Here is a 24,152-nt window from a genome sequence, read left to right as displayed (position 1 = left end):
AGATAACGTGTATAGATTGGTTGCAAGGATAATTTATTAAGGGTGCACAACATGACCATAAGCATATTCCGATAGGAACTACCAAATTGACAATCGTTAATGTATTAGCATGCATTATTTACTATAATCTGCTATTATTTGTGGTCGCCAAAACAATAATTATAGAGAGTTGTTTTACAATTTAGTACAAAAAATCAGACCAATCGATAATCCTCACAAGTATTGCATTTACACAACATAGAATATCCAGACGATAAAAACTTCTTAAGCTCGTTTCCACCAACCCACAACTGGTTGACGTTTCCACCAAGTTTGCAGCAAACTCCTCGATTATATTAATTCCTTGAAGCTTGAATTCACCCACACAATTGTCTCGTTACTGGTGACACCAAGCCAAAGTTCACGTTTCCATATTTTAACACTAGTTTTCATAAAAATACGATTAACTAAAATGGTGGATGCGCCGGGATAATCAAAAACTCCTGATAAATTTAAATTGCAGCAGGTGCTTCGTGGCAATAAAGACGCTCATTTTTAAAACGAATGTTACAAACTGTAACTTTGTGTTTTATTATCCATCCAACGGATACCGCACAAAGCTTCATTTTTAAATCATAATCTCATTAGGTTCAAGGATAAGACTCTTGAATAAGCCATTAACAGAACCTTCAAGTTGTCCCACAGCGTCGCATTAAAAAGATCCGTCTGCTCGTATTAGGAACAGCTGTATTGAGTTTATACAATCTATACAACTTTAGCACGGTAGAAATGAGCATTGAAATGCTATTGTGACAAGCTTTCAACACTTATCTTGGTATTGTGAGAGTTATTTATTAAAAATGAGTGTGACTGCACAAAAGAAAATTGAATTCGGTGGTGTATCGAGGCATCGACATTCCCTTTTAATTAGAGCTAACGAACATTTCGGGTAAAATCAGAAAAAGACTTACTAGATCTTTGATTTTTTATGAAGTATAGTTGCAGTCGTTCCTTAAATGTATTTTCATTGACATAGTACTCCACTCGCACTCTGAAACAAAAAACAAGAAATTAATATCGAGAAATTGCAACTTCAGAAAGTTTCGCTCGCCAATCCGCAGTGATAGAAAATCACATTGGCGACTGAACTTTAAATTGTTTACGTGTACTGTACACTAACTGACCAAGTCCAAGTCACAGCAGCTTTTCCTGTAATTCGCTGACGAGTTGTTTTAAAAAACTTTGCAAAACTTTTAATTGCGTTACCGCTCGTAGAAAAACTCATTTATTTGTTTTAAATATTTGAAAAGGGACAAATTGAACCACAGATTTAAAGAATTAAGTCGAATTTTTAAATAAACGCAAAAATTACGTAGAAGCGTCTTAAGTTTGTCCTCGAAATTAGTTTCAAATTGGATTTCAACCTCGGAGTTCATTCTCGTCTTATTACGCTAAATACAATTAAGTCCGGGACAGAACTATCGCCTCTGAAAAGTTCGGTGATAAATTCGTTCTTTTGTCGTCTTTGCTCCGTCATTTTTCAAAAGTCGCTCGTTACTCATTTCATCGATTCGTCAGATAAAAGAACACCTTTCACTTTTACTCTCGACTATAAATTTAAAGATATTGTGGAATAAAATTAGTCGAAATCAGTGGAAAGCTTTTTATTTATTCAGGGAAATTGAGGCGAACTGTTGAAATAGTATTCACAAGCAATAACAGGTGAAAATACACAAAAACACGTTTCATGTAAAAGGTAATCAACACATCGATTGGCCGAAAGGTGGAAAAATATTGACAAAACTCGGTGTTGGTCATGAATTTCTTATTAACAAAGTTTCACAAAAAACTGATAAACTGACACTGCAAATAGGTGCGTAAAATTTGTCGCCTGTAGTTTCAGTAAAATTTAATAAATTTGCCGGCTTCCAAAACAGATGAGATACCAACGATTAATTTTTAATCGCATTAGTTTTTAATTTTGCCAACATCCATTTATCTCTTCAAATATTATGCATTATGCTTATGACAATTTTCAGCGAAAACTAATCGTATTGAATATGTATGTACATAAATTCGACAACATTTTGTGTTCATTTTCAAACGATTTATCTCCATCATTTTTCTGTAAATTCTCACAGAAACTAATAATGTTCTGTGCGTTTGTCTGCGTAGAAAACAACAAAAACAGACCAGCAAACGTACAGTTTACTTGTTATATTAATATTTTACGAGTTGTCAAGAAATAAAACCGTCATCAAATATGCTTTATGTTCCATTATTTCCGTTTTCATGAGAACGTATCGCTTTTTCGTAATAATCTTATTACCGAGTTACTCACTGCTTAATAAACCAAAGGAATAATCTCTTTACTACTGGTAATAATAAGTTTATTGCTTGTTAGCTCAAACGAAAATAATTCAAACTCTATTTGCTATTAAAAGTCATTACTTGAAGATCCAACCACCACTTCTTGGTAAAACTAAATTAACCTTTCACATTTGAAAATTCCGCGAAATAACACCTTTATGAACAACGAATCGTGCAATTATTTTCATGATGAAGCTTTGTTGTAAAAGCACAGCAGGAAATGTGTACCTGGAATTTTTCCACGTATTTTGCGCGAAATAAATGATACCGCGCCCATACAGTTCTCTCTAATAGTTTCCAGACTTCACTGACATTAAGCCAGGAATGCTTCCAGATCTCGGTGGTCATGTTGTGACCGCACCTTTTTAATTTTGCCAAAACGATAAATTTCGCTCGCATTGAAGGAAAAAATGTCTACAATTTAAGAACTTTTCGTGTTAAAAAGCTGTAAAATTGTTATAATTAACTCTCTAGGGATGGTTAATTTAGGTGCGACCGATATTGCGCTGTTCACGAAGTTCAAGCGCTATCGAAACGGAAAGTGTGAGGCTTGATTAGTAGCAAAATGTGTGATAAGGAGCTATTTCAGACCTTTGATAGGCAATGGCTGTTGTAGGAATGTGCGGAGAAATCACTGTTAGTGAAATGCGAAATGTGTTAGAACGTTTTATTCAAAATTATTTCACTAGTTTTGCCGATTTTTAAGCTTGTTCAATAACACTTGCATACATGAATTGTTTTTCCAACCCATGATGCCAGCGGTAAAAGGCAATTTCAATCTGTACAAGCTAAATAGTAACTGTCATTACAAGCCAAACAACATCAAAGAAGATCGATTGCTCCAAAGTACTAAGGCAAAAGGCTTAAAAGTAGACAATCAATCATTTATAATTAAAATGATCTTTGCTTTCATTAATCAAAATAATTATCTATAAATGCGAAGGACGAAAATCGTTCGATCAACATGTTTATTGCATGTCTATAAAGTTTTTACCTTAAACAGTATTAAACTTTAAAAAAAAATCTTCTACAAAGAATTCTTTCTCAAGAGTTAAGAATGGTGGATGCGCCGGGCAAAAAATTTCTTTCTGCTTTTCCTCTAAATCCCAACGCAATTATAAAGTTAACAGCTTTATTTTATCATTTCACACCAACGGATTATTATAATCCATTATCATTAAATTCCAAAATATTAGCACATTAGGTACAATGAACTTTGACAAAACCAATCAATAAATTCAAAGACGTCTTTCCAATAAAAGACGTAAAAGCTCCCCTTGAGTGAAATCTTTGACAATGTAAACAAAAACCTCGCTTCAAACCGTTAGATTTGCAGCTTTAAATTAAGCACCATCAGGCAGAAAAACACACAAAGAATCTGTTCCCTCGAAATAATTAAAGATAAACGAAACATCGCCACTTTTCCTTTCTTTAGTAAAGCCCACTGTATTAACAACAAACAACAAAAGCAAAGCTATCTAATATGAACAATTTTAAACTAACACTTTCGTTTTAGATCATCATTCGAGCGTAAAGGATGTTTAATAAAATGAACCATGGCGATTTCGATGAATCCTAAAACCGTAATCTAACTCTATTGTTCAATTTATAAAGTGGTAATCTCTATGATGGAAACTGCGTGTAAAGAAATTTTACAAGCTGTAGTTTTTCTAGGTTTATGGGCGCTTCTCGGGGTACTTAATTTGACTGAATTAACGATTGCCCAATAACCGTAACTCGAATCGATCAATAAATATGATTAAACCAAAATGGCGGCAAGATTAACTACAATATTGCATTCAGTTTGTTGGCCCTCATTTACAAACCTTTCAATTTTTTTTTCATAAATTTAGATATTATCAAAAAGTTAAAGTGACATGCTGAAAAATTCAAACCTTCCAAGCCGCGCTAAAATCATTCCGACATTGGACACGTACATTCGGAACTTTGTTGAATAAAATGTAAGTTTGACATTAATAATGAATGGCACCCAGCCCACAACGGTAATAAGTCACTAAAGTACAAGTCCAGGCGTGTTCTGATAATTAAAAATGTAATTAAAACTTATCTTCTACTCAAACAGTGTTGCTTAACAAGCAGTCGTATACAAGAACTTGTGACCTTTCAATGTTCGTTACTAGCAACCCCGAAATTAGTGTCTAAAACAATTTGCATTAACGCTCTCACATTATAAATCCGTTTATTTGGAAATAAACACAATTAGAGTTTCAGTGCAATTATGTGTCCAAACCAGTGGAATATAACGAGAGCTAAATGTTCGATCAAAAAGTCTAATTCGTTGTTCCCTTTATAGACTTTTATTTTAATCCTGAAAAAATGTAATAAGCTGAACTTTGTTTATTAACGAAGCTGGAGAGAAGTTGAAATTACCCAATTCCTTTAGGACCGTGTTGAGTAAAACCTTGAAGGTAGTCGGGAAACAACTAACAAAATTTGATTTTATTTTAGAGCTTTGCCATTAACATTATGTGTCTACAATGTTCCATAATGTTCTTCCATAATCGCATGGGATAGATTGGAACGCTCTTCCACGTGGCATAAATCAATACCGAGAATGATACATTATTGACGTTTAATTAATACTAGCTTCTATGAAGAGTTTTTTCGGAGAATTTTTAATTTGGGATTCAGTTGCATGCAAAATAACATAATTATATTAAAATTGGTGGAGCTTCTACAAACTCAGATTTTGTTTATTTGTGATTTTATTCTACTTCAAATTTAAATGTCAAGTTTAGAATTTGATAAAAATTTTAAAATTAATCAGCACAAATCTTAAACAACCCCAAAAACCGTTTATTAATAAATAATTATTGATCCTTAAGGTCACCACCAAATGTCATGTGTCACATGCACTTTTCGCTAGTGTCACCATCCTCATCAAACTTACGTAAACTTCCCTAACAAACTTCCAAGTTCAAGAAAAAACTCATCTCACCCGTTACCTAGGTATTTTATCGTAGCTGTCCCAACTGGTGAGGCAGTTGTAAGAACTGTACCTACTGGAGGCAGCCATGGTCTTTACACTACCCGCACTTGGAGCGCTTCATACTCGCACAGGGCGCTCACGCCACTGCCACTCGTTGTATCGCCGCCACCGATTCACATGCCGCCACCCCCGCTACTACCACACAGACACGCAGTCTGTCTTGTCTACCGTTTCCTTAGAACAGGGGTGCTAATTTGGCTGTGTCCGAATCGTGGAGGTAGTACACCCACGTTACCTCTATTGGGTTTACTTAAAAATTTATGGGTTGCTAGTTTGATCAGATGATTTGGGGTCGGGGTCGTTTGTAAGGGTTGAGGGCAGAAAGCGAATCATATAATTTGGTGAATTTTTATAAATAATTAAGTGGGCAGTTTTTGGTAAAATTCAGGTGCTAAAGTATAATGTTGTTTCATTTAATTGGTTTCTATTTTTAGTTTGTATTTATAACCGAACCAAAACAAAACAAGTGTTCGTTTTCGTGGCTATAAAATTAATCTAAAAAAGTAGGATATAACGAAATACGTTGTTTTCTTTCTTTAATCGAGGCAATTTACAAATAAACATTGAAATGCATGCCTATCCAAACAATACCATATTAATGAACCACACATATATCTCCAGAGTTAATGGATTGAAGAGGGAATTAATTATTCAATGCACACAGTTTCCTAAACGATTGTTTTTCATAACAAAAATACACTCTACTCTATTTTGGTTTTGTTACAAAAGTCCTATCATTAATAAATAAAAGAAACAGAAACAAACCGCTAAAAAAACTACTTTTAATGGTATTATGTACAATGTAAACACAACTTGTAAAAACTTTTTTTTAATCTTGATAAAAATTAAGGAGAGTAAAGAGAAATAAAAATTACAATTATCGTTATAATTGTTATTATTACAACCAAAGTAAATAATAAATTCCATGATCTGACTAGGTTGCAGTTATCGACAATGGATTAAAATTGGATTTAAAACAGCACAGCTTTGTAGCACTAGCTGCACAAAGTAACAGATTACGAACATTGAGAAGGTCGTTTTTTTATTTTAACATTTTTAATCATCTTATCGAAGTTCTTTAATTATGCCTTGCTAAAGAACGAAAAATTAATTTGTTTTCCTTTTGCTAAAATTTTTAATTAACTTCCAATTTATCTATCTTAAGTTAAATTTTATTATGAATGTTAAAAATGTAGGCTATTCAACGAAATTCTATTTGTTGTTTCATGTAAGTGCTTTTTCTGTAAGCCTTTGAAGCTTCAGAAAATAATATAAGTATCCTTTTTAATTTTTTACATGTCGTTAGTAATAATTTTTGTATTAAAATTCCATTCATACATAAAATCAATGAAATTTTTTTCTTGTCTAGACGAAATTGAATTTGACATGTAATTGATACAGGTCAACAAAGGCAAACATTAAAGACAAGGTTACTTTGCTAGTAAATCCAAACCCATTATAAAAAACAAATTTAAATTTTGACCATCTGAAATTAGGAATTCCATACAAGAACAGAAAACTCCCTAATTGCTCATTGCTCTGGCTATTTAGATCTATTAAAGATTGTGTAATTTAAAAAAAAATGTCACAATACTAAAAATTACAATTTCTAAAATTTATCTCACCTGTTCCAAAATTTGAATTTTTGGGAGTGTTAATCATCGAGTTCAAAATTGTTAATTTCCCAGTGGCATTTCTAAAATAATTCTTTGGAAACTGTCATATGGTTCAAATTTTTGTTTCTAAAAATTGCTTCTTGTGTCCAAGATTTTTGAAATTTAGCACTTTTAATAAGGAAGTCAAAGGCAATAACGCGTCTAAATTTTATTGCTGTGGTATCGAAACCACATTTCTGAAAATATGCATGGTTCTAAAAAGTAAAATTAAAATTACATTTATTAAATTTGTCGCTTTTATTTAATAATTTGGACATTCGGTACAATAACTTAACAGAATAAAATTAGTAATCTCCTTAAGTTTCATTGCTGTATTGATAAAACTACACGAATAAGAACTGTTTAATTTAGTTTAACACAATTCTAAATTTGTCTCCTGTGTCCGTAATTTTGCAATTTGGCACGAGAATCTGACTTAGCCCTCGTCTTTACCCATTCAAAACAACAGGTAGTAACTCTTTACAATAAACTATGTTGTGTGGCACCAAGAAAATATTGTCAGACTAAATATACACAAAGTTTTTCTAACCGCGTATAATCAAATATGTTATTCGGTATTTGAGCCTTCATTAAAAATAAACGTTATAAAAAGTAACCACAAATTTTCCAATGCGGTCTTCGAGATTTTAAATTTACCACATTGTACAGACGTTTATAAATGAAATAAATGTCTTGTTTCTCCCAATTCCTCTCCATTTGATAATATCAAAAGTTTAAAATTTAGAGCTAAATTAACCCATATACAGCTCATCAATAATGAAAGCGAGGTATTTCACCTTCAGTTTAAACCAGTATTAAGGATTAAAAATTGATAGCCTCATACATTTTCTGAAAGAATTAAAAATGAAAAAGGAAAACTCCTAACCGCTCTTTTTAAAATCTTTTTATCCACTAAAGCGTCTAAACTCTGCACTGTGTAAATGTAATACCTAGGTTTCATTCTTGGTAACGGAAAAGCGGTAGCGAATGTTGAGTGCTTCCTTACCCACATTATGTTTTCATGCGTGCTTGGAAATTTCCCGATTTTTCCAACAGTGTTATTGCATATTAATAAAAGGGTTGAAAATCTGTATAACAAATGGAAAAACCTATAAACACCCATTTGAATAAGTCATAAATCGAGAATCAATAAAACGCATTATAAATTTTATTCTTGTATAAAAGAAACACTATGCATTTTAAAACCAGGGAAATACCATTAAAAATTTATTCAAACGACAACAGAATCCCATTACAAAACACCAATTCAAACAATGGCTTTTTGAAAGGTTACGCTCCTTAGTATTATCTGCATACAAATGGCATAAATATCTCACTTTAGAAACTGAGCATTTGAGCAAGTGCGCTTGAAAGAATATCCTCAGAGAGTTGATTGCAAGTGCATTCCGCTGTAGTGTCGACGTTTCATGACAAAAAAGTAACCTTTCAGATCTCACTGCCAGGCCTGGCGTCTGCTTCGTTAAATAATAGTTTCCATTTGCTAATTAAAAAGGTGTATGAATGAGCAATGTCACGGATACCATTCGTTTAACACGTCGGAATAAAAAGCTGTGACCAACGATAATAAGTTGCAATGAACCCAGTAGATGCAAGCAGTCTAATCTTTCAAATGCATTTTATGCAAAACTAGTTAATTGCATATTGGAATCAAATAGCTACGATTGATGTCAATGGACTTTTTTTCCTTTCAACTACAATCTGGCTGTGAATGTAGCTGTAAACTGCTGAATTGAGAGAAAAAGTAATTTTTCTGGGCTTTATGGCTTTAGTGGGTACTTTGTCAAACACAAAAATGCATGCGGCTTGATTTTCTCTTTCCGGTTGTAATCCTCCCAGAACAACATAATCAGAAGTCGTTTCATTAGAAGAGCTTTGCGAAGCGCCCTGAATTATGATAACTTTTACAGACGATTTTTATGGATACTTATCTGAGAAGTGTGTCAAAAGGAAACTAATTCAAAGCTTGCAATAAAGATAAACTCATTGGAAAATGGAAAATTTCTACTGAATCGGTCCAGAACTTTTGTACTGTTGTTATAATACTTGACATGCATCTGATTCTAAAGTTTTGTATGAAAAAACAAGCATTGAATTGATCTGACCACCCACAGAGAACTCATGAAAATTTGGCTCCATGCTTCTATTTATTCGTATTGTCACTGCAGAAAAAGCACACAACGACTTATGTCGCTTATATTGTTTTTTTAACGAAGAATATTTGTTCTGACCGAATAAAAGACCCTAAGCGAAAATGTTACTATTCTTCTTGGAGAACACGAGAATGTAATCTTTTAAGATCTTACTTAACTCTGTTACATCAGAGCAATATTTATTTACGTTCCTCCCAGACCGGCAACTATCAGCATGCAAACTCCCTCAACTAAATGCAGTAGTTGGCTAAATTAAATTTGAAACCATCCAACTTCGCGCCAGTCGCCCGCCCGATCAATAACCGACCGGTTCCTCGAGCCTGCGCTACCGTTCGCTAGATGACGCTTCATTCTCTACTTTAACAACATTTTCGCACACGAAACACCACATAAAACAATATAACATATTTACATATGGAGAGCACCTGGGAATCTGCAAAGCCACCTCGTCAAGACTGTCCGATGGGGTAAGTGGTGGCCTCTCGAAGAGTCTGCTTGGCGCCAGTGTCAAAGCGTTCGCGTAACGATGACAGCCCACCACTTTTCCCTTGCGTCGTTGTTGTTTTTTCTTTTTGTCCTCCTCGGCTCTGCGGAGGTTGTGCAGCCGGAAGAAGTACATAGACATTCTGTGTACACGGGACCTGTATTAGCCACTACTACATTCTTCAAAGTCACACTAGGATGCTAGAAGCGAAGCCAGGAATGACATGCAAGATGGATAGGAAGTGCGGAGAAAAGTGCCTGTTCAAATCGTCGTGATTTTTTTATTTACAAAGCTAAGACCTCCAAGCTAAATCTTACGAGCTTTGCGACCGCAAGGCGCGACAAATCGTCAAAATTAAGCTTAGCATGGGAAACACTTTCACCGAAAGTACCATCCATTAGCCTCTTTCATCTGCTGTCCACTTTCCTCCAAACCCCTTTCATGCTCCACAGAAATGTGTTATGATTCATATAATTTCGACGTGCGTTTCTTTTGGAGCTTTTGGTCCCGCCATTTATCGTCGTCTAGCACGTGAGCTTGTTACACGAAAGCTCAAATCTTCATGCTCCATAAAATTTATCAAGAGGAAGAAACTTCAAATTCACAATCCGAGCATCCAGCCAAAAACTTAGCCGTTAGAGAACATATGAAGCGTACGACTGCCAATATGTAAAAACTGAGACCGAAATTTACATAAAAGCGCACTCAACGAAATTGCTGTGGTTTAGAACGTCTAAGAGAAAAAGTCATCGTAAAGAAAACGAATGGTGCGATTTTATATCTCATCGGGGGTAAGTTTTAGACGAAATGATTTATATGATCAATTATAAATTTGGTCTTTAACTTCTTAAACGTCTCTCCGGTAAATTTATTCCACTCTAGAAATCCCTGGAGTGATATTAATGATTTTGGAATCCTTGTGGAAATCGCGACGACAACTGACCCATGCCAGCGTAAAGAAGAACCACCGACTGGTGTCTTCGTGAATAAAAAACAAAGATAAATGAACGGTTCATAGCGTGACATGCATCTCAAATATCGAGCGTCGTCTTCACTTTTCCTTCGGTAATATTTAATAATGAAACCATCATCAAAACGTGCAAGTGTTAAAAAGTATCAAAATTCATTTCGACAGTGTTATAAATTGTTTCTTGTCAGTAACAAGAAAAATTGTTTGGCAAACTTGGGAAATAAACTGTTCTTCATATCACCAACACAAATTGGATTTTGCTAAGCTGAGGACGGCGATAATCAGGTTTTACAGCAGCATCCCATTTGGATAAAAAAATCTTATTTCAGAGAGTGATGGTTATCTAGGCTCTATTATAGAAAATGAATAGATATTGGGTGTATGGGAAATCTCATTGTGCGCTCGAGAATACTCTGAAAGAATGAAATGGCCTGCATAAGTGAATCCAATGTCCTTTCAAAATGGAGACTAACAAGTTCTCAAAACTGATTATATGGAAGGACAACCAGAAAAGTAAGAATTTTATTTTGTTACGTAACATTTTCTTAATTACTTCCAATAGGGAAAACTGGCAGTGTTTAGCCAAACTATGTGACAATTTCCATCGCCATAATGACTAATATTTCACATTACCATTGAAGCCATGAAGCGGATATGAATTATTAACTTGGAACTCTATTCAGGAGTTGTGCTTTCTCAATTAACATGTTAACCAGGACAGGGTTGGAGAAAATCGTGAACACGTACACCACGTCTACATAACATTCAATCGGTACCTCTTTGTTTTGCTAATTTCTTGGCTTTAATTAGTGAAACACAATCTGGGCACGTATAGTCAACAATACGTTAAGTAACTAGGACGACTCAGATTACTGCATTTTTAGGATTAAATTTCGGAAGGATACAGACACTTTTCTTTCCCAACACCAGAGATAACACCAATAAAAATTAAAGAGAATCAATCAGAAATTTACCTTATTAAAGAGCGGATAAATTTCGGCACTTAACGTTCCACCTGGAGTTTAGAATTGGTAGGTATGGTACTATGCAAAGTGTGTTAAACCCCTCCACCAGCTGTAGTGGTAAAAATTAAACTCTTACGCATACAAGCTTGTAAATTTAAATTGTTATAAGCTAGTTGCAGGTGTGTGCTCACATAAAAGCGATTCTAACAGCAGTTCAGGTGCATGTTGCAAATCTTGTCAGAAAATCTGCAGGAAATCTGCGACTCAAAATTAATTGGTATTCTGGTAAAAAAAAATGTGGTATGGAATGAAAATAAAGGTAGTTTTAATCAAGATCTTACGATGTGTCTAGAAGAGTTTATTTGTTTACAGCTACTCCGAATCAAAACAGGGTAATAATAATAAATTGTCTGTCGGAGTTTCTTACGCTTAATTTTATTGCGATAAACATGTCATGTCCAAACTGTGAAATTAAATTTCTCTCCAACAAGTAGATAAAAAAAAAACATATTTTGCCTATATTAAATTTTTTTAACAATGTTATTTATATATAAAAATAAACGCTCGGGCCAGAAAAGTGTCTTCTCTCCCTTGGTACATAATAATTACAATAAATAATTTTCATTATCCTTATACGGCATTTTACCTTCAACTGTCCGCTAATGTTGACTTTACGTGACATAATTTCGTGCAAGAAATTGAAGCAATAGATCACATGCTACAGGAAAAATTATTCAATAATGCATTTTCGTCATTTATATATAATTCACGCTAACGAGCGTAATTATCTACAGAATATCAAAATGAGTTTAATGGACGGCGGAAATAACATCTTTCTGTCAATAAAACTTTAACAATCATTTTAAAACTCGTCTTAACACGCATCAAAAAAATTGTACCTATTATAATGTAACCGTCCTCTCATCAAACTCGAAGACAATGAGAGTCGTTAAACTAAACATAGAACATTAGTAATGACTTTCTCTTCAATTTTATTGGAAAAGACTGAATTATTAATCCTTTGATTAAAAGTTGACTGTTGACTGATTCCAAAAATCTCATTTCGAATTGTCAAACATGTCGACACTTCCGCCTAAAGTCATACTAAATCGCATTTATCGCTCAAGTTCTACGGTAAACACGTTTCTTAAATAAACCAATAAAAAATTTGCAGATAGAATATTTTAAGCGAGCGAGAATTTATCCGAATATATCAAGAGATGCAACATCTCGCGATTTTTCTATGTTTCCCATGAGAGTCAAGTTTTCTCCTTCGCTGGATGTCGGCGTCTCTTTGCGCCAATAAACTTGATAAATGTGATTTGAAAAAAATAAAAAACAGATTAGTTTGGGAGGAAAGTTGCGTTTTTGGCGGTTCATCCCTTGCAAGGTAAATTCGTTTCTTATGAACCCACCAAAAACTGCAGATGACGGCTCCTTTTGCAAGAATCGAAATGTTGCTAATTAATTAATTAATTTTGGAACACAGATTTGGGTAAGACATTTGTATAAACCTTAATCTACATAGTTCGATTCGTTGGATATTAATGGGGCAAATTGGAAGGAAGGATTTCTCTTTGGAGGTGACGTTCTCGAGAGTGGTGGTAAAGCAACCCTCGCCTAATTATTTCAAGGAAGATTACCGTGGGGGATGTAAGTGGAATGTATTTATGAAAGTACTTCATTAGTAATTTCGTTAGTTAATTAACACCATGTTTGTTCCCGGAACGAAAAATGATTGTCATTCTGTGATCTTATCTACCGGAAATTTCTTGTAAATACAGTGATATCGATACCAGGTTAAATTCGTGCACGCGATAGTTTTTGGTACCACTTGTTGACAGATTTTGAACTCGTAATTGCAAACAAATTTTTGCAACCAACGAAAACACCACTTGTTGATACCAAACTACATCAAAATAACAGAACGTGATCAATCCCTGTTTTATGAGGCAAATAACATTTCTATAACGACTAATTCGCACAAAAACAAACGCTCAATTGTACATTTTAAAACTAAAGTGCTTCACTTGTGGGTGCCTCATTAAACTGAAATACGATCTGAAAACCCAAAGTTGCACTTGCCGGTTTTAACAAAACTTATCATGTTTCTTACAATTTGCAGGAAACTCTATAACAAAGTTTTAGATATGCAAATCGCAGTGTTTTCTTACAAAGAATTCCCACATTACGCGAAAAATTAAGAGCAGAACTCGGATTGGAAGTTGAAGTAGAATCCTCGAAACTCTCGTCCGCCACAAGAGGTCAATCTTTCTAATCGAAACAACGTCGATCGGATGATTTTACCTATTACAGTGGCAAATATTTGCAGAGCGAAATGTAATTTTCAGACGATTCAGATACCCCTACTGATACGTCTGAAAATAGTTCGGTGCAAAAGAGAAAGTGTTTCTACTTACACGTGTCAGAAAAGAGAGGTCGCACAGGGAAGAGCGACAATCAGGCAACATCGATACAACCATCAAATACTTGTCTTTTCGAATACCTTTCAGTTTGTTTCGATTCACCAGAACTGGAAAGAAGCAAAATCCTGTTCTGCTATAAAGCTTATTATCCTTCTACAGCAGCTTATTGTCTGTAAGACAATGACGGTTTAGATTTCACATCGACATGCCTCGTTCAACATAAAGATGCATCAGCCAGAAAAACAATACCATAAATGCAAGCTCAACCTTCCAAAGTCAGTTTTAATTAATTTGGAATATCAAGCAAAATTGTGCTTTTATCTCTTTGAAATGAAATTCCTCACGAAGTTGTAATGAATTCATTGAAGCATCGACAACTTAAATTAAGTGTTGCTGATCGGGAAATCTAACGCGGTTTATAGGTCGATAATTGACGTTGGCTTATTGCAGACTGACAATATAAACGCAGTTTTAATTATTTATAGAATAAAGCCGGGATCAAAACAAATTAAAATAACAAATTGGCGGGGTTATTTTCATTCGCAGAGGTTGCAGTTTGGGATTTACATTTTTATTTACACAGACACGCTTTACAAGCGTAAAAAACTCTTCCGGACTTTTATCTAGCTGAAAACCGAAGCATTATCTCTTTTATTATTTACGATCTGGTGAATGTTTTATCTTGTTTAAATCTAAAACAGTTATTGATTTGTTAGAGTTACACGTCGTTACATTTTTAACGGCGAAGAAAGCTTAAGAGCTCTACAACTAGAGCTTTTTGTTTAGTCGAGACTATTTTAATTTTCCATGAAATTTTAACGATTCTGGATAAAATTAGACAATACTGATATTGAACTTGTTTAATAAACCTCGGTTTTAGAAACAGCACGATATAAAATAATCCCGATTTAGTAGATAAAGCTTCTCCGGAATATTTACATACACATATAGTTAAGTAGTAAAAGTTTAAGGTTCTTTCTCCGTATTCGTAATAAAACAAACCACTTTATTAACACTAAATTTGAAATAACAATAAATTGCTCTCTAACAAAGCTTTGAAAATAAACTTAAACAACAAGAATATCTGATATTTATCAATCAGGAAACACATTGACCATACTAGTTAGCAATTCAGAAAGTTCAAAAACCTATTTTAAACTCCTGTTGTAAAGATTTTAGAAAATTTACCGAGATTTAAATAAATAGTAAATTAAATAAAAAGTAACTAATATCCATTCACAAAACATAAAAGTTACTATAGTTGGCGATAAAAAATAACCCTAAACGGAACAGTTGGTGAGATTGGTAACCAAATGGACATTTGACAATTTTAATGCCAAAACTTCAAAATTAAATGTTTAATTTCAACTCACTGCAAGAAAGCGTAAGAAATAGATAATTTCTGCATTGGGAAGTTTCAACATGACACTAAGAAGTTCTCTAAGGTAAACTAAAATTAAACAAACTGAACTAACATTGACAACAAACTTCAAAGTACAGTCCCATGAAATGATGATTGAAAAGTACACTCTGATTTTACAGAAATCAAAGGTAACTTGATTTTTATGTTTTGTGAATCGATATTAAGTGTCTAGTTTAAAATTCTAATCTAAAACTGTGGAAATATAAAGATATGAAAAGCATGCAAAAATCTCTAAAACACACAAACATCTACCCAATTCAACAAAAAAAATTATTTAAAGAATGTACATCTAAGAAATTTGAGAAATATAAAAAATCTAAAACTTCAAGACGGAAAAACATAAAAAATCTAAAACATTGAAAATATGCAAAAATATGAAGAATTTCAAAGCATCAGAACGATATAAATAAATCTGAAAAAATAATAAAATAAAATAAAAACTGTAAAGTAAATTGAGCAATCCTAAAACTTGAAATATTTCAATTTAGCGCATCCACCATTTGTGTATGTACCTACATCTTTTAATTCTGAACCAACTCGAAGAAAATCTAATTTTTGCATTTAAAACGTTAAAATTAAAAGTTTTATTTACACTCAGCGCATCCACCAATTTTTAGCTTTCCTAAAGCCTAATTATAATTATATTCTCTAAATGTAAATACATTTAATACAACAAAGTTTACTAAAGAAGTCATAAAATTAAACTTTCATAAAAAATTTGAGTTCTTCGATCTGGCGCATCCACCAATTTTTTACAACCACTTTAAATTTTGTGTAGCGCTGAACAGATACCAAATTTGATACTTCAATTTTTGGTAGTCTTCTTATGCTCATTTTAAACATACACCACAGTTCTCTATTCATTGTAATGTAAATTTAGATTACAATGAACACGCGGTGATGTAAAACTAGCTAATAATAATTCCACCTTAAGCTTCACATCACAACTTCGCAAAAGTAAACATATTCCAGTCTAGACAAAAAACAAAGCAGAGAAAGAAATTGCTCTAATTAAAACACACGTAAAACTAAAAAGTTATCTGAAATTTTGCAGTAAGGTTCTGAATAAAGTGACCAAACCACCTGTTGAATTCATTTATTGTAGAAAATCTGAAGAGTTTTCCGAGTAGATTTGGTATTAAAGAATTTTGTTCCAAAGATAACGAAAAATTTCAAAAAATCTGTCATTTGTTTAATTAGGACAGTTTTGAATTCCGCTGAAAATTCTGGGTAAATGAGTACCAATGACTTTTCTCCACAAAAATCTTATCGGAAAATATAAATTTAAAAAATCTAAAATTATGGATATTTAAGAAAAGTGATGACGAAAATTATTGAGATTTATTGAGATTTATTGGTGGGTGGATCAATTCGTAGTCGTAATACTATAATAAAACACCGAGTTTCATAAGACAAATTTTAAGACACAAATCCAAGTTTATAAAACGAACGAGGTATATTTTCCTAATTTGTTCTTGAAACAATGCTATTTTCGCTATTTTTGTATTTGTTTTCAATGCTTGAATATCCATTTCGATACGGAATGTTAGAATAGCTTTGTTTCAATACAAAAAAAACATTTAAAAAATATATTATATTTCGACAAAAAATTAACAATAAATTGAGTAAAATCTGGAAAATTGGACCACTGTAAAATACTTACAGATTTCTTTAAAAAATATATCAAAATATTTCACTAGCTTCTCCATGTATTTTGTTCATTGCAAATTGCTTAATTTTTGTAGTTTTTGAAAAAAGCTCTGAAGAAAATTGTATTCTCCTAATCAATATGTGAGTGAAGTTAAACAGTCGCAATAAATTTTGAGTCGTGCTTTACATTTCATTTACATTTATTTTCCGTCCCATTTATTTCTAAACCATATTTTAAATAACTACGAGCGATTTTTCACTCGCATCGCACTTTCTCCCTTTTAAAATATGCAAAATATGTAAATCTGCAAAAAGCCGCATCTGTTCTTCCCATTAAAGACTTTTTGTAAAACCTCCGACTTAATGAAGATAAATGAACTAATTGACCTTCAAATAAAAGGAGTTGATGTAGGTTATAAAAAGACAAAATAAATTATTATGAAAATGAATTAGCCGAGAGTAAACACCCCCATTCATCACTTTAGTAATCCAAATAATAGCTTGTCACAACTCCATTATAAGCCCAAATAATCAATTTTTCTCCCTTAAACCAACATCTCTGACTTTCGACCGCTCATTGCCCCTAATCTCAATCTAACTAGTAGCATTCAAATTTAATTACCGAGGCTACAAGTCCAATTTAGTGCAATCCCGTACCTGAATTTGACATTTCCCTTTATTGAATTGTTTACGATCGAAACGCCAGGATTGCGTTAGTTTAGACAGTGATATTGTTAATGCTCGCATTAAATTTGTCCTACGAGAAACAAAATCCTGTTCAGTGCAGCCGAAGCCATTCCCCCTGGGTCTCAAGTCGGAAGTCTAATCAACTACTCAAACAATTGGATTCCGAAGAGAGCTGTTGTGGGTAGTTCATTAATTAATTTTCAAATGACATGTTAAACTGACTGATTGTCCCATTTATAAGCTGATCCGAACCTAAATCAGTTTATTAACTTATTCGATGTTATTATAATTCGAGTCATACGTACCCACTGAATTATGGCTCATGCACGGAATTTTGAATTCACTTTATTGCAGCCAATTCATGTGGAATTTCAAAGTAGAGGAGTTTTTAATTGAATTAGCGTGGATAATGTTGCGAACGCAAATTAAAACATTCCGAGCATTATACATATTTAACAATAAAACCAATGTAAAAAAAAGTGAAAGAGAGTTTTTGTAGCAGACATCAATCTCAATTTAATGTCAAAACGTCTTCTGCTATCTAAATTTAATCCAGACGGGTTCGAGATCGAGACACAACAAAATTAGCATTTTACCTAGTCGGGCTATTAAAGACCGAGCTTTCGTCCTACAGGATAATTAAATTTATTTAGTTTCAATAATGTTTTAAATTGACCAGTACAAATTTCATTCTATTCCCAACAGAATCTGTTGTCAAAATCCTTTCGCTTTATTAAAAATGTAATTACTTTTCTCGATACTTTCTGTACAAATCGGAAGGTGACTTATCTGCAGGTACATTGAATTTAAAGTAGAACTTTTATTTCCACGAAAGATAAAAGCACCGCCAGCGCTCCGGCAAATCTGATTAAAAGTAAATTTTGAATCAATACACAAACCATATGGTGGAAATTATTTCCACCCACACTTTTTATGATTAAGATAACTGTTTTTGTGTTATTACAGTTTGTCACTCATTCTAATTTTAGGTTATTCATATTGTTTGGCGAAGGTTGTAAGAGAAAAAATGGAATATAACCGAACCGAAGATTATAATGAGCGATAGCAGCCATGGAGACTGTCAGGTTTAATCAGGAAAACTATGCATATAAATTGCATGTTTGTATGAATAACATATCTTTATTGTGGGATCATTATTAAAGACTTTACCTGCTGCAAATCATAAAATAACAAAATTCAATCATTCACGAAGTACTGTCAAAGTGGGCAATTTCGATTTACATATCAATTAATTATTCAATGAAACAAATCAAAATCCCACCAATCATCCGTGAAACTAAAATGCGATGCACTTTATCAAAACATTTTATATCATGTACGACGCAAATAGCACGCTATAAAACGACTAAAATAAAAGAAACGCAATTACAATAAAAGAGTCCCATAAAACCGCTTTTTTACAAACGACCCCCATCTTTATTCCCATAAAGTTTATGGTGAAATGCGATAACATAAACTCGGCTGGCCAGTGCGATCTGGTTGAAGCTTGTTCAGTTAATAAATTGATTCAGGTTGAAAAAATTAAGTTGCTACTTTTAGTGGATAAATCCCTCGCCAGGTTTAACGCCCCATATCGATCAGGAACTGACCATGACGCTTTATTTCATTCCCTCTAACCTCTAAAGAGACAACATCGTAATTTAGTGTACCCAATAATTGCGTTGGTTGCTCTATCGATTTCATATTACTGCGGATGACACGGAAAGAAAAAATCATATTTATTTTATATTTCCAATCTATAAAATAGCAATTCTAACTTGTTGAAAACTAATGAGATATTAATTTAATAAACGGGGTCATGCAGGAAATGCCAAAAGCCCGAGATATTTAATAAAATGACTCTTTCACTCGTTGTATGTGACGAGAAATATATTTGGTACTTGGCCCATATTCAATTTTACCGTGTCGCTTTCCTAGATCCTGTCTGAAAAATAATTCCACGGTTACAAATTTCGTACCCAGTCAGACGAAATACAATTATTTACAGCAACTCGCGCGTTTCTTATCATTTTCCCCAATTAAATATTTATCTCTCGCTTAGAATTTTTAATCCTGACTGGCAGAGTTCTGATACTTTTTCTTTCCCTCTTTCATTCTTCGCAGCTCCTCCATTGTACAAACTTTGTCGAAATAAACGAGACTTTCCTTCTTTTCAAGCAGTTTGTGGATTAGAGGCACAGTTTAAAATCAGACATCTTCAGAAATACAGATATTCCAAGTACCTACGTGACGCACTTCTCATCGAGTGGTTTGTTCCCAAAGGGAAAAAAATCCAATTAAATACAACCGGAATAAAAAATATCAGAGAAGATTTTTTCCCTTCGTGTATTGTTTACTTTATTACTTTAGTCTTTTATTGTATTGTTGTCGGCATCAAGAGGGTCATTTAGACGAGCTTGTAAGATTACAGTTTTATAGACTGCGCCAGGAAAAAACGTTAAATTATTATTAAGCAATTTGTGTACAAGAAACTTGATCGATTAGAACGTGGTATTAGGTACTAGAGATTGGAACGTCGAAACTAATTTCCGAACTATGTAACTTTGCACATCCTCTCTAAAAACGTGTATCCAAATTTTCCAATATCGTTCCACAGAGAGATGAAACTGGAGAAAAACCACGCAGATGAACAACTTGACGTGACCAGATAAGAATACTGTAAAGTGCTCCCTCATTATTTTGAGAGGAGTGGCAATTCAGTGTGTTCTTGAATTCAGCCTGAAGATAAAGTCTCTTGCATTCTATGAAAATATCGATTTTGGCCCTTAACTGGAAAAACAGACACTATACAAGATCCTGCAATAACGAAATGAAAGCTTTGATTAGATAACAGTCTGAAGAAATAAAAAACTAGGCGCGGTTATGGCAGCTCGAACTTTACTTTTGATTTATCGGTGGTGGCGGTATTTCATGTAATGTTAGTTTATTAGCCTCTGAAAGCTATTTCGATGATTTAATATGTGACTGAAGTGGAGGAATAGGTGACAAAATGAGATTTTATGTAACAATTTTACGGTCAATCTCAATCAATGGGCATGCCATAACAGGCAAAGTGCGATGTACCTATTATTTTTGTGCAGCTATTTTCATCTCGTTTGGATAAGAGTCTGCTTTAATTGGACAGCCGACAATAACTTCGGCCGTATCTTGAGCAAAAATGTGCACTGCAAAAATGTTTTAGTGTCAGATGCAACTTCCGTCTGTTTTATACTCTTTGACGATCATATATTTTAATATTTAATATTCATAGTTTGAATTTTACGTTTACGTTTAAAACTTAACGAGCCATAGAACCAAGTAAAATTTTTCTGCATTGAAACAATAAATATAAAACGATATTGAATAGTTGTCAGCTATAAATTGATTAAATTTATACTGTAGGTCTAAATCCATAAATCCACCACTTTTTATAGTACCTATAAAATAATAATTTTTAATATTTAAAATAGGTCAGCAATCAGTTTATATTATACAATTACGAAATTATTAAATTAATAAATTTTAGCACATTATCTATAGCTTCAGCTTGACTGCTTGACCGTGCAGTCTACAGAGAACTCGTTAATCAATATTTTAGAGCAGCTCCATGTATTTTTAATCTATGAACTATGAACTACCTAACTAACTACCAGAGTTGACTTCATTAATTAATTAAGAGCGTTTAAACATCGAGGTGGAAAACTTATTTTCTAAAGAGCCATTTTATTATATTTAATTAATTTTGAAAGATTATAATAATTCAGGCAATTCACTTCACTTGCTTAACTTCTCTTGAAATTAACTTAAATTCCTTTAGAGATTATTAACTCTCTCAGACGCGATTACAAGTTGGATATAACTTATTGATCAGTATTGGAAAAAGGTTAATATATAAGCGAAGGTCTCATTTTTCAGTCAGTTAAGGAAAAAATGAGATTCCCTTTCGATCCCCACCGAAACATTCCATGCCCTATTTATTTATTTTCGTGTTTCTTGCGGTAATTAGATTTATTTACTCTTAAATAAATATCTGGCAAGCTGAAAAGCGTCAAAGTCAATAACACAGAAGCAGGAGCAACTAAGCGAGTGATTTTAATTTCAATTCTAACTTCCGATTATATGCTCAACAAAAGAAAACTCATTCTCTCATGAACTGCTGAAATGCTTTTTCAAAAAACCAATTGAAAAGGTCTACTTTTATTGCTCTTGCAAACTCAAATTCAAGTCTCCAAAGTCCGTTGCTAACATGAATAATTCAGTCGTGCGAAACTAGCTATAATTTTAGTATTGGCACCTCGATAAAAAAATTCCATATGCGTACATGGACACGCAAATTTACCTTTGACCCAGGATCTTCCAAATCCAATATTTGCGCTTACAAGGTGCTCAGTCCGCCGATCGGGCTTGTCATAAACAAAGCTATATTTAGATGAGCTACACCTCTGTTGACAATACTTAAGACTATGACCTTTTCCGCGATAAATTTGATGAAATCGTCCACAAGGAAATTTATTTCCTGCGATTACAAGCAATTTCCGTCAGGCAGGTGGACATTTGAAAGTCAATTTGCAGCGAGCGGAGCACCATCGAATTGAAATATGAAATAAAATGCAAACTACAGAGTCTCGAGATAAGTAAGAATCAGTTTTCCACCAACAAAAATTTCATATTTTATAAGGGAAGTGGAAAACCGGAAGAGACATTTTCAATTTTATTCCGATGGTTTCGGGATTTTTGTCATTTCTATAAAATAATAGCCACGGAAATGTGACCCGACAGGTCGGCTTTGAAATGAGCTTCATTTTAGTAAGCTTTTTGGTAACATGCTTTAATCTTTGCCGATATTAAAAGCTTTCATATTAATGTGGAGCTTTACACATTTACGGAGCGGAAGGCTTGTCTTCTGAGAGTGTTTTTCGCTTAAAGAATTATACAGCGTGTTTGTGTGAAGTTTGTGACAGATATATTGTGAGATTAGTCCACCTGGTTCCGACAGTTTAAAATCCTGCTTTACCATCCTTGATCCTGTCTTCGTCTGGCTGCTTGTCTAGACCACCACGCAAGCGCCCATCAAAGAATTGGTTTATTCAACTTTACAATTAATTCGCGTGTAAATGCTTTGTTTAGGGTCTTTCTAAAATTTGAGGGAGCGATCTTCATCTTTTAATTAATGAAGCTGGCACAAGCAATTTCATGAGAAATCTCGTAAAATTTAAGGGTAGTGCTAATAAATACTGGTGTAGTAGAAGATTGTTCCTCCGCACGGCCCGGTTCGTTCTGGGAAAGCTTTCAATATTTTTACAGTCATTGCCTCGACCGACGAAAAGTATAAAACATAAAAAATCCTTTAACTTCTCGTGACTCCCGTTGGAACCAGACACAGAAATTGCACCCGAAATAGAAATGCACTTCCTTGAGAGATACTGTTTCTACGACTTTTAACACCCCTGAGCTTTGCACAACAATTGAAAAACTGCTTTCAAGTAAATAGCAGCAACGACAAGCTGTTACAACTAGAAGTCTGCTCCGCTGAAGTTTTGCAATGCATCATTTGACATGAACTAAAGTGAAAGTTCTGCAGAGGTAACAGAAACAATGAACTTCTATATTTATATTGGCACCATCGAGTGTAGCCAAAATTCCTGTCAAAAATATCTCATTTAAACATAGTTTTGCAGCGGAATCTAATTCTATTCTTATTGAAGAAAGTTGCGTTGTCAGGCAATGTTTACAAATTATTAACATTTACGTGGAAAACTAGACGTGTGTGAAGGAAACCGACCTTCATGCATTACACATTTATTACAAACAAAATGTACGCAAAAGAAAGAAGCGTCGAAAAAAAGAACAGAAAGTAGCATTTTAGATCAATGAATTCATGGACACTGTTATCAATAATTTATTGAGACACTATTTTTAAATCGATATTGATTCGTCAGCAGACGGGGAAACTGGAACACAATAAACCCTACAATAATTAAGTTATCCCGTTTATCTGAGTGCAAAAATAGTTTCCAAATAATTTCGTTGAAGCAGACACTTGATTCAACCTGAAAATTTGAGCCAGGCGATCAACCCATCAAGGAATTAATGTGCAGTTATTCGAATTTTATGAGGAAGGTTGTAGGAAACTTCCATTTTTGATAGGATCAAGGTCACAAAATGTACGATTTATTGGATATTTCTATTGTCATAAAGTTTCAATCTAGCGCGAACAAATGCAGTGTTAGTAAATTTACTACATACATGGAACAGTTTGGAATTTGCTCCACCAAATGTTGCAAAGTTCGTATTTGAAATTCCACCCCAGGTAACGAAATTATCCCCAATTAGGTCAATAATTCGCTCAATTAGTTAATTAC

At 33.6% G+C, this 24,152-nt stretch overlaps 1 protein-coding gene across 2 annotated transcripts in view; it reads right to left on the bottom strand.

The window, feature by feature from the left end:
- Positions 1–24,152, bottom strand: part of SLO2 (slowpoke 2) — a 48,259-nt gene that overhangs the window by 21,900 nt on the left and 2,207 nt on the right. For both annotated transcript variants that reach the window (XM_088030573.1, XM_088030574.1), the window contains exons 2-3: positions 9,611–9,811; positions 951–1,030 (exon numbers count right to left, since the gene is read on the bottom strand). In XM_088030573.1, coding sequence (XP_087886699.1) covers positions 951–1,030; positions 9,611–9,810 — 280 coding nt within the window. In that variant the 5' untranslated portion in view covers position 9,811. The remainder of the gene's footprint in view (positions 1–950; positions 1,031–9,610; positions 9,812–24,152) is intronic.

This window comes from Gnatocerus cornutus, chromosome 2 (genome assembly GCF_029298725.1).
Source record: "Gnatocerus cornutus isolate USDA-ARS CGAHR chromosome 2, icGnaCorn1.1, whole genome shotgun sequence".
NCBI classification, from domain to species: domain Eukaryota; kingdom Metazoa; phylum Arthropoda; class Insecta; order Coleoptera; family Tenebrionidae; genus Gnatocerus; species Gnatocerus cornutus.
This window is presented reverse-complemented; position numbering and strand designations above follow the sequence as displayed.